Source organism: Lissotriton helveticus, chromosome 1_1, assembly GCF_964261635.1.
Source record: "Lissotriton helveticus chromosome 1_1, aLisHel1.1, whole genome shotgun sequence".
NCBI lineage: Eukaryota > Metazoa > Chordata > Amphibia > Caudata > Salamandridae > Lissotriton > Lissotriton helveticus.
In genome coordinates, this window is record NC_136057.1 from 1488789800 (window position 1) to 1488802117 (window position 12318).

General features: G+C 45.1%; 1 protein-coding gene across 3 annotated transcripts in view; it reads right to left on the reverse strand.

The window, feature by feature from the left end:
* The window catches only part of HDAC7 (histone deacetylase 7), a 706897-nt gene that overhangs the window by 218950 nt on the left and 475629 nt on the right, over positions 1 to 12318 (reverse strand). For all 3 annotated transcript variants that reach the window (XM_078686538.1, XM_078686533.1, XM_078686525.1), the window contains one exon: positions 11057 to 11256. In XM_078686538.1, coding sequence (XP_078542664.1) covers positions 11057 to 11256 — 200 coding nt within the window. The remainder of the gene's footprint in view (positions 1 to 11056; positions 11257 to 12318) is intronic.

Here is a 12318-nt window from a genome sequence, read left to right on the forward strand (position 1 = left end):
TGCTGCTGTGATTGCTGGGTAAGCTGGATTGGGAGGGGTAATGTGGCTGGTTTTGCTACAGGTGTGTCCGGAGTTGATTGTTGATGATCTTTTGCAGTACCTTCACTGGAAAAGGGAGCAGCGAGGATGGGCGATAGTTATTTAGCTCTATGGGGTTAAAGATGTGATGAGGGAGTTACAGAGTGGATGGATTTCATGGTGGAGGTGGTGTCCTGGGTTTAGAGGATATTCCAGTTGGTCAGTGTGTGGTTCGTGTCGGTTACGGGGGTGACATATCTGTCGAAGAAGCCTGTCCGTGTGGGTTGGAATTCCAAGTTTCTGTATATGGTTGTTGTCTTGTCATGGAAGAAGTGGGCATGGTTGTCGCACAGCTCCTGTGAGGTTGTGATGTTGTTTTCCCTGGCAGGCGGTTTGGAGAATTCCTGAACAATGTTGAAAAGTTCCTTGGTGTTGTTGGTGCTGGTTTTGATGGGTATGCAAGGGCTGTCTCTTAGTTGCTCTGAGCAGGTGGTGGTAGAAATTGAGGGAGGTCTGGAAAACTACCCTGTTGGAGATGTCCTTGCCTGTGCGCCATCTCCTCTCTAACTGTTTGTGGTCTCATTTCGCTGTTTTGGGTTCTTGGGTGTACCAGCTGGCATTTTTGGAGGATTTTTACTGGATGTTGCTGTTGATGGGGGCGATGCTGTCTGCACAATTGCTGATCCAGTTGTTGAAGTTTTTCACTCCCTGTTCGAGGTTGGTGGTGGTAGCAGGGTCGGAGGTGTTGAAGTAGTTCACCCAGCTGGTCTCTTGTGATTTTGTTCCACCTCCGGTGGGGGGTTATGGGATTCTGAAGTGGGAGATGGAATGATAACTCCATGTGAGTTGTGTGACGTAGCTCTATTTGACACGGTTGCAGAAGGTGCAAATTGGGTTCATATGTCCTTCTGTGTGTGTAGGGTCGTGGATGATCTGGGTCAATCCAAGGCTGCTCATACTGTTGAGAAGTTGTGTAGTGTTTTTGTCATTGGGGTCGTCGATGAGGAAATTTTGGTCACTGAGGAAAATGTAGCCCTTGGACTTTAAGGTTAGGGGAGCGGGAAAGTCAGCAATGGTGTTGCAGAAGCTGGAGCGCGGGTCTGGGGGTCAGTATGCGAGAATGCCTCTGATAGTCTGTCTAGGGTAGCTGTGCGCATTATAAATTTAATTAATAATAATATTAATAATAGTTGTCTTGTTGTCCGTGTGAGCTTGAAGTTGAGATGTTCTATAGGGGTGGTGGTGTTGTCAGAGGTGGTGGTACGCTGTATGGTCTCATTGTAGATGATGGCTGATCTTCCACCCAGCTTGTTGGTGCCATTCTGATGAGTGATATTATATTCATCAGGGATCGCTGTGGCAATTTCTGGGGCGGATGTGGGGTTGAGCCAGGTCCCTGGGGCAAGATGAGGTCGGGTGCAAGGGTGGCGATGAGTTTCCATAATTCAGTGGGATGCTTAAGTCTTCCTAGTCCATGAAACAAAGATGGAAACTGATTCACTATCTCATGATAGGCATTGACGTAGTTTACAGAACCAGCTACATGTCAGCAGCAGTGCTGAAACGGAGTAAGCATGCACTAGATTAATTGTCTTGCAGAACATGATAGATGAAGTGCCTTGCAGTACATGAATTGGTGCTAGTACTTTCATCTTTGTAAGCTTCACAGTAACTATAAATTAATCTTGACTTTGAAGTGGCGTTGAAGCAGCCCATGTATACACTTTGTTTTTCAACAGGGTTAAACAGGGCATTGGAGACAGTTCATTGTACATTTCCACTGGCATAATCTTTATTGACATGCAACGGTCTAGGATAAAAGGTATGGAGCACCCATTCTCCTTCAGTGTGATTTTGGGACAGTGTTCAAATGAATTTCGCTCTTTCACTTGTCGATCTCGTTTTGACTGGGCTTTTCCTAGTAGGAAGCTAATCCTGAATGCATACGTTGTCCTGTGGTCAAAACCAACATCAAATACCCATATACTTCACCGTTGCTTGACGATGACAAATTTTTAGACAAGGAATTTGATGACAATTGACATCGTTCAGTTTCTACTTTCCTCCACTGATGTTCCTGCTTGACCTGGTAGGCGTGGTTGAAACTTCGCTGGTACTTTCTGGCATTCACTTTATTTTCTCGACGTGATGCACTTGATCTTTCCCTCACTATGCACACTGTTAAAAAATGGTTCTCTTTCCTGCAGCCTTTGTATATCTGTCCAATGGCGGGACATTTCCCTTCACGTGGAAAGGAAAATCCACATTGAAAACACAACTTCTTTTTCTTGAAAGACATTACTTTATGGCCTTCTTCCATGTGTTTCGGCTAACTTTTCACACTTGCGCTGATTCATTTTGGGCCGTTCTATCCTCCATGTTAGCAACTTGTCTGTCAGCTCTTTCTTCCACTCTAGCAGCCATGAAACCTCACTGCAAACTGAGTATCTCTTTCAGGATTCATCATCTGAAGGAATCATAGAGACAAATATCTATTACTCTGAGATGCATGGCGTCTTCATTGTTGCACTCATTGAACTTGCAGGGCTTGATGAGCGAACCAAGACTTTATACAAACTCATCCATCATTTTATCAGCTTTTTGCCTTTCCTGATTGAAAATGTACCTTTCTAAGTCAACATATGGCATTGAATTGAACTTGGTATTTATTGCATCTTTTATTTGACGGTACATCACTTCATCACCATGTGGTATTTTCGTTATCACTTCTTTTACTCCTTCCCGCCAAATTCTTAGGTCATTTAAGAATCTTTTTGTTATTTGCTAATTTCAGCACATCAATGAAATCAAAGGATTCAATTTAGGCAGGTAATCTGTCACCAATATTCTGCTTTTTGGCAGAATTAAAGGAAGGGAATGGTTTTAAGGATTCAGAACCATCATAACATGTGTAACTTTCTGCTGCCAAAAGCGGAGCCTGCTCCAGCAGCATCTGCTTCCCATCGGCACCTTTAACACTAGCCATTTACTGACATTTGGGTCATTAGGCCTGCTCTCTGGTTGTGCATCGCAGTCTTCTTCTTTGGCGGTGAGTAGCGGTTTTGTTTCTTGCACGGGGTCTTCACCACTCTCACCTTTTCGCATTTGACCTGGTTTCTACTGCCTTTAGTGTTTCTTTGTGTTAGACATGTTTTCCGCCTTTAGCGCTTCCTTGTACTCTCTGAGGTCCTCAACATTGGCCCACTGAAATGGGTCCACTACCCCAGCCCACACATCAGGTCAAATACCTAGGCTTTATCATTGATGAACATCTATCAATGAAGCAGCAGGTTGTGAACGTGGCCTCAACATGCTTCACTATCCTTAAATGGCTCAGAAAACTCCTTTGGATGTTGCCCGGTCCAACTCAAAGAACTGTAGTCCAGGCTCTGGTCACCTCGAGGTTGGATTATGGCTAACATCCTGTATGTGGGAGTCAACAAGGATGTACTACGCAAACTGTAAGTGGTGCAAAATGTGGCCGCAAGATTACTTTGCCAGGATCCCAAATCGGCTTCCATCTCAGGATATCTTCGTGACCTTTACTGGCTCAGGGTGGAGAATCGAATTAAATTCAAAGCCCTGAGCTATATGTTTAAGATCAAAACTGACAAAGCACCACAGTACCTGAATGTCGTAGCTTTCCCTTACTTACCCACTCGTCTGCTCCGCTCCTCCACTAAGGCTAAATTCATGGTCCCTAGGATCAAACTGTCGCAAATGGGTGGTCAGTCCTTCTCTTGCCTAGGCCCCTGACTATTGAATTCCCTTCCGTTGTCACTTAGATTTGAAACAGTTTATGGAAACTTCCTAAAGAGAGTAAAAACTTGGCTGTTTAATCAATAGTTTTTTCTTTCCCCTCTTCTTTCTTCATGTCAGGCGGCGCCGGGAAACCTCCGGGTAGCTGTGCGCCTTACAAGTTAAAAAAATAAATAAATTGTACTCGGCCATCACTGTCTCTAAAGCTTCTCTGTACCTGGTGGTCGCTGCCTTTAGCATTGTGGTACTGTATGAATGATGGCCCTGTGTTCTGCTGTGACACAGTATCGCTTGTCTCGACTTTACCAGCAAGTTTCTAGCCAACAACAACCATTTTCTGTAAGGCCTTCACTTTCTTCTGAGGCCTTAAACTGGCTGGATTGGTGCTTTGACTCAACAAATGACAACTGTCGATTTTTCACTTCAACTGAACCAGTTGTGATACATACAAGCAGTTTGCTGGACCATGGCAAACTCTCTGGGAGAGTGCTCTCGGTTCTTTGGGTCATGGGTTTTACATAATCCCCTATCTCGTCACCAGTTGTTGCTCCCTCCCCAGCCAGGGAATATTTAAATGATCATGCCACGCATAGAGTTTGGTATTACACATCTTTATTCCTCAGTGTTTTACCATTAACTGAACATTCTACCTTAAGAATTCAATCCACACACCCATGCACCTACGTCACTGTTTTAAGGTTTACGACATTAACCAAAAGGTCCCGTCATCTACAACTCACAAGACACTACAAGAAGCTCACAGAATTTACCCCCTAACCTTGAGATCCTTTATGACTTCGCTTAAGAGTTTCTCTCCTGCGGATAGAAAGGAGTAACCTATCACTGGACGCTGCTGGCAAGCTCCTGGAAGTAGGGCCCTGTCTTTGCCATTCCTTCCAGCCCATATTCCAGGTGTAAACAAATAGCAATCTGCTTTAAAATTGTAACGGTTTGCCTCCTAACATTATTGTTACTATGACTACTATAGTCATGGTCATTTGTAAAGAGCACTGGTGCCTCTGGGATGGTATCCAGTGACTGTTACATAAAACAAACTGTTAGAACTCATTTGATGGCCACTGATAGACAGTGTCTGCTGGGGCACAACGTGGTGGTTGGGGTCATTAATCACTGGTTACCTGGGCTCCGTCCTACTATCGCTCTTCAAATTGGGCCAAGTATGCTCTTTCTGCATTTGATCACATAGTGAGGGTAAGCAGTCAAAGGCCTCTCGGGGAGGAAACGTGGGGAGCAAGAACTAAACAATCTACCAACAACCACAATAAGATACTGCCCCGCCCATTACTTTCCATGTAAAAAGAGAAGTACAACACAACTTAATACTACGCACAGCAATGGGGGTCAGTAACAGGTTTTTTCTAATCACTGTTGGCTGTTAGCAGTGCATATATTGCCTGCACTCATCTGGGATTCTGATCGGGGTGGTAACTCTGCACTAGTACAGCTCTACATCATTAGAGCTGTAACCCTCCACCCATCTTTGCAGGATATTTACTTAGGGGAATCTTGGGCAAGGCTCAGATCAGGTGCGAGTCCACTCTTAGCACAATTCAATCGATGGCCCAATGACGGGGATTGTGAGATCTACTGAGTCTTGAATCTTGCTAATTGGCCATGGGCACACTATCCAGGTTTAGCTACACAGTTCTAGGACCAGATACAGTCTCTCAATTTTGCACACACTGCACTGGGCAGTCTTGGTGAAGTGCTGCTCAGGGTTATGATGGTTGTCCATTATTCTTTGCAGTCACAAGACAGAGTTGCTCTGTCAGCAGGATGATCGAGCACTATTTCTTCTCAGATGGCGTTGGGATGGTAGTACATAAAGAGGTAATTTCTCCTTGACAATTGCAGCTTCCTGGCTTTTCAAAATTCCTTGGCTGCAGCAGAATTGACATCTGAACACGCAGCTCATTGGCAGTGGCGGGCAGGCCCCTCAGGTCATGGTGGAGATGGCGAACAGCAGGCTGGAATCAATGGGAAGTCACTGGCTGCCACAGCAATGTTTTCTAGACACAGCCTGTAATGGCAGCAGGCAGTCAGCTCTGAGCTCAGCATAGAAGCAGGACGACACACTGAAAAATAAAGTTAACATTATTTCAAGTAGTTCACCAAATGAGCCACACAGGGAGACTTGGGGAGCCGTCTCTGATTGGGTAGACAGTGCACTCCGACATATGCTGGCTTCTACTTGCCATTCCTCACACCAGGAACAAGCAGGCCTTCTCCACCTGGTCAGGCTTTCCTCCTGCAGGACCAGGCACTCTCCTTCTCTCTCTGAGCATGCTTGTATGCTCTGTAAAAATCCACAGGCTCTTCAGCAAGTTGTGCGGACTTCATGTAATGTCCACTTTGGGATACTGACTGTTAGGCAAACATCAAGCCTGGCCACACAGAAGCTCTTTGTGCACACCCATTTCTTTGCCAAAAAGAACTTGGAACAGGAACAAAGGGATGTGGTATAGATCCCATGTTCCAGAAAGGGGATCTGTTTCCAATGTCTAAGTCTTGGGATTGGTTCGATGGTGGTTCCCTTTGAAACAGTTTCTGTCTGTAGTACACACACAGCCTTTATACAAGCGTTGGCTCTTATGGCAGGTAGTGATTAAGCTGGCTTCAAGTAGGAATATCTAAAACAAAGGCCCAATGAAGTGTAAGGGCCCTGCACTTGGCTGTAATCAGCTTTCCTGGTGTGGTAATCAGTGACAGATAAAAGGGCCAGCCCGGCCTAGAAAGATCCTCAGCTTTAAAAACAGAATATCCTTATACACCTCTGTGCCCTACCATCTACCATATGGCTATGCTCAATAAATGTAATTAGCAAACCCATGCTAAAAGATTCTCATGTAATTTCTAAGGGTAGCCCTGTCTCCATCCACCCTCATTTTAGTGTCTGAGTCGCCACCCTCCAGTCACACGATGCAGGCAGTATGCTTTAACTTTCTGTGGAATATAATGCTCTCTTTGTCCTGTCCGTGTTAAAACGGGGACCATCCAAAATGAATCTCATTTGTCACAACACACCCTTGTGATAATGCATGTTCCACATACACATGACATGTCAGTGCAAAGCTTGGGCTGTTACAACATAAAGATTTACATGTAAGCTGCACATCTAGGAAAAGGGGAAAAAGGTATCCTTCAAAAATAGGTAATATTCCACCACAATTGGTTGTCAACGCTCTTACAGATGGACAGTATTCCCATGTTGCTACAAAGGTTATGCTTGGCGGGCCCTCTTAAGTCACAGAACAGGTTTTGGGCCTTGGTTTCACCATGGATAGGCCCAGGCCTCAGCACATACTCTAGATTGGCATCCTGGCTAGGCTATAATAAAAATCAGGATACCAGTTTCACATGCAGGTGGGCAATTAGGGTGAGGGTACATGCCTGTATATCCTTCAGGGGTTATCTCATCCCTACAAAAAAAAATTGCCATTGTGTCTCTGGTCAACATGTTAAATGAGAGTCACCGCTGCATAACAAACCTGGACCTCATTCTACATGAGGGTGAGTTGGAATAGTGTAAGTAATCAGTATTCTTTCAAATACAATGCACGTTTTCTATCACTATGACTGTGCCAAGGACTTGGTATTTCTTGAGATCAGACCCGAAAGGGTGCTGAGGTGATCAGTGTCTTTAAAGTTACAAATGACATCAACAATATAACTGGGCATTCACAGCACCCCCATTATAGCTTCAGTTCTTCCAGCACCTTCCTTTCATGTGACCCACAATGAAAAGCAGATGATTGGTTCCTATCATGAAACGAAGCACAGCTGGACACTGTCTGTATCTATCCATCCTAGAATGCAAGATGTTGCACTACCAAAAGCACACAGATGTTCTAAACAACTGCAAACCAGTACACTCTCTCTAAAATGCAAACGATACACTGCTAGAGATATGCTGTGTAATATGCAAGGGCTAAGCAGTCCTAAACATGCAACACACTGACCAACTTCCCACCTGTTACAAATTATAAAAACTACAGGACAGCGCTGTTAGACCTGGCATCATTGGTGTGAGTCTCCCTTCCTTTTTTACGGATTGCCTCCACTGTTTTTATATGTTTTTGGCTGGTTTTATGCTTTGGGCACTGTGCCACTGCTAATCAGTGCCACATTGCAAGCGCTCCCTATGTTAAATTGATATACTAATTGGTTATTCCATGATTGGGTTATTTGATTTACCTGTCTGCTCCTAGTACAGTGCACCATGTGTGCCCAGGGCTCGTAAATCAAATGCTGCTGGTGGGCCTGCAGCACTGGTTGTGCCACCCACAGAAGCAGCTTGTAAAGTGTGTCTTAGGCCTGCCATTGCAAGGCCTGTGTGCAGTCTAGCACTGCCATGTACACTTGACCAAGTGCACTCACTTGCCAGTCCCTGAACCTTCCCTCTGCTTCACACCTATGGTAGGCCCAAGGGCAGGGTGCATTGTAAGTATAAGGTAGGACATCCTCTGATGTGTGTGGCATGTCCTAATAGTGAATTACAGCCATTTTTGTTTTTCACTAATGAAGGCTACCTTTTCTCTATAGGTTAGAATGGGCAGTTAGATTATTACATTCTTATAATCCTAACTGACTCCGGGAACATGGTAGAAATTCGAATTTAATATGCCTGAACTCAGAATGATAAAAATACATCTTGTAGTAAAGTTGGTTTTAATATTCTGTGTTTGAAAATACCACTTTTAGAAAGTAGGTATTTTCTTGCCTAACTGTAAATGTATACTTGTAAAGCGCACTGTTACTCCATCACGCAGTGTCCTGGCGCTGTATACCGCTGGGGAACCCGTCCTGGCTTTCCCTGTGAGATGGTCCCTCCTGGGCACCCCCAAGGTGAAGCCAGGCATCCCCAGCGCTGATAGGGCCGTTGTGGAGATTAAGCAAGCTATTGCCCAGAGTTGCAGAGTGGGACCCATGGTTAGCTTAGGCACCTAGGCGAGCATTATCGAGTCCGCGGACATTGACCCAAGACCCTGCCGCGACGGGAATTGAACCCTGGTCCCGGGCCGACCTCTGCTTCAGGGTCTGCCGCTTCTAACCAGTGAGCCACACCTCTCCACAACTGTCCAGGCCTGCCTCTGCTAGGTTGTGTATTCCTTGTCTGGGTTTGCGAGTGACAGGGCTGGGGGATTCCAGGAGACAGGCTGGGGCAGCCCAGTGGTGAATAGAGAGATATGCATCTAGATGGGAGGGAGGAGTTGCTCCTGGGACCTGAATAGGGCTGGGCCTTCCCTCTAAAATGCTGGCTCCACCTCCTGAGGCTTGTCTGACGTCTCTGCCCTGCATTGTGAAATGAGAGAAGGAATTATGTCAACAAAGTGCTCCATAGCTGTATCTTCCCTCCCCTGTGCTGGCTCCACCTCCTGTGGGGCAGCTGATGTCTCTGCCCTGCACAGTGAAAGGAAGAGGAGAGTCATGTGAAAAAAGTGCTCAGGAACTGGTTTGGACTAGGCAGAGGCCTCTCTGCCTTCAGAGAACAAAGGATTTTGGGGTATAAATATTGCGACCCTGATCCCAAGAAATTAGATCACTTCTCGAGCAAGAACCATTTTGCCAAGGAGAAGAACCAAGGAAGCTGCAGGAGTTTTACTGCCCCACTGCCAGTGTGGTGTTTGCTGGGTTGGCCTACAGTGGTTGCTTCATTGCCCAGAGAAGGAGAAGGAACTTTTTAAGGACTTTTATCATTTACAGAATATTATCTAAGGGCTTGAACTGTGCTTGTCTCCTGCTGAAGTCTCAGGCACAAAATACTTCATCTCCAGCTCCCCTCTCAATTTCCTTGCTGGGAATTCTCAACTCCAGACATTTGCGTGTCGCTGGGAGCTGAAAGCGCGACGCATCGAGAAGAAGCGTGTCGCCGCTGCAGCTGAAATCGTCGCATCACCGGAGAAGCGAGCCTCCGCTGCATCTCCCTGGAAGCGTGTGTTCATCGAAGCTGCCTGCTGTCGCATCACTGGAGAAGCGTGACGCCATTGTGAGAGTCGCCATCGCATCACCGGAGAAGCGCGGGCCGGGCCTGTCGCGGCTCCAAAGTACAGAGTCGTCCCAAGGCTGTCAGGGCGTCTACGCAACGTCATCGCATCGCCGCATCAAGGGTGCCATCTTCTCGCATCGCAACCGGATCATCGCATCGCATCAAGGCGCCATCTTGAGCACCGCAATGGGCCCGCAGGCCGAGAATCTACGGATCACCTCCGCACCGGTAAGGATCACGACACATCCCCTACTCTGCACAAGCATTGGGGCACGACGCATCATCTCCCCCGGATCACGTAACCGATGCATCTCCCCTTTTGCGAGCCTTTTGTTTACTTTGCATTACGCATCCAGGTACTTTGTTGAGAACTTTGTCGCATTTATCAGCAACTTGAACTAAGCAATGTTTAATCATCTTTTAAGCATCTTAAGTGTAGTATTGTGGATTTTTGCCGTTTGTGGTCTTGTGTTAAGTCTATATAAAGAATACTTATTTTTATAAAAACCTGAGTTGCATCCATCTCTGGTGTTTTCACTGTACTACTGTGTATATTCACACATGCTTAACACACTGCCTCTGCAATAAGACTGTCTGCTCGCGCCAAGCTACCAAGGGGGTGAGCAGGGGTTATTAAGGAGTGTAATCCCCTTATCCCGACTTAGAAGTAAGGGTCCCTATTTGGACAAAGGTGAATACCATTGCCAACTAAAGACCCCCAGATGTAACAAGCGCCCAATAAACTAATCAATAACCGATACTGTTTCAACCTGCTGCATACCTGCGGATATGGTCAAAATATCCCCTGCTAGTTCTTCCTAAACTTGCTATGTAATGTCTATCTCAAACCTCCTCCTACACAATGGCCACTGTGATGCACAATATCCACCTACAACGGGATCTCATCTAGAAATTCTAAACTTGCTAAACAATTTCCAGCATTCTACAGAATCTCAAACCTTTTGAACAACTGCTACACAATGATGTCCTGCCTCCAGTTCCCACCTGTGCTCCACAGACAAGCCTGTTGCAAAATGAAAAACATGCCATCTAGCTGCACAGTGTAAACCACTTCAAGGAGTATCCATTCTGCTGCAGCACCCTCCATGATGCTACACAACCCAGTACCACTCCCCTAAAGATACACCCAGTAGGACTTCACTTCTCAGGGCACTGGCACTTTAACACATTACATAATGAAGACCTCTACTACGCATGGATACCAGCATGGTGAGTTCAGAGTAGGCGGATCGCGCCACAGCTGTGACTTACCTTGCCAAGGATTGTGTTGGATTTAAACCTTTCTAGGAAGTGGGCGTGCTGAGCCTGGTACATTTGCTGCTGGTGCTGCGCTGTTTTTTGGTTTTGAGGGAGTGGTTCCGACCGTGTGCGTCCCAGAGGTTTATGAGGGCTTGAGACTGACAACCGGTCAGCAGAGATGAATTGGTGAGCAAAGTGGAAGGGCAGGATTCCTGGTACAGAAGGGAGAGAACACATCAGAGCAAAGCACACTGGATGGATCATTTAGCTCATGCGTTGTATTCATTTATTTGTATTGTGTGTACGTGAACCAGACCCACTAAAAGGAGTATATTTTTACATTTTCCTAAAAATGTAAACAACGTGTGCATGCAGACACAAGGGACATCCGTTTTATCCATTAGTTACATACTTGGATCTGAGCAATTCACTGCCGATGATCCAAATGAAAACAAACATTGTGTCGTTATTGAACCAATCTTAATATGAATAAAGGCAAGACATTCCACTTTATGAGAAGTGTGAGAAACATGTTTCAGGCATGTTGAAATATTAAGAGATAGAGCACTTACTCAAGAGACCTTTCACACATACAAACATCAAAGCACACTTGGGGCACTGCACCAGAATTAAGTAAGGGGAGTTCTGCCCACCAAAACTTGTCAGTAAATCTACTGTGATGATTACGTAATAACAAATTTCTGTCATGTCCCCTTAGTGCTGCTGAAGCATTCCTGATATAGGAGACTGGACACAGGAAGGCTGTTAAAGTTGGTTTATTCTCATAAGAAGATCCCATCCAACAGGATACAGGTTACAGTTTCAACTGAAGCACATCTCAAGTCATAACAAGTTCTACATGACATTCATAAGATTCCATGATGACATGAGTACAGCCTACTAAGAAGAAAAGATGACATTAAGTGTTTCCAAACTATACAGATGTCATCTAAATTGACACACCACACACCTCCCTTCTTTAACCAATAACATAAATATCCAAAAGAAAAGTTAAATATAATCAGTAAGATGACCAGGACGTTTGATTGTCCTGAAAGAGCAACAAGTGTTTTTCAATACATTACTATTTATATCCCTTTTTTTAAAGGGACTAACAGGAGTAGAAATAGTATTGTCTAAATTTGAATTACACTTCTCATCCATTTTTCCTTTAACCACCACAACTCTGTTTAGATTCCAAATGCGATGATCCTGAGTTTTAATAGCATTCTTAAAAACTTTAATGACCATATGAGGCTTAATGAATTTCAAAA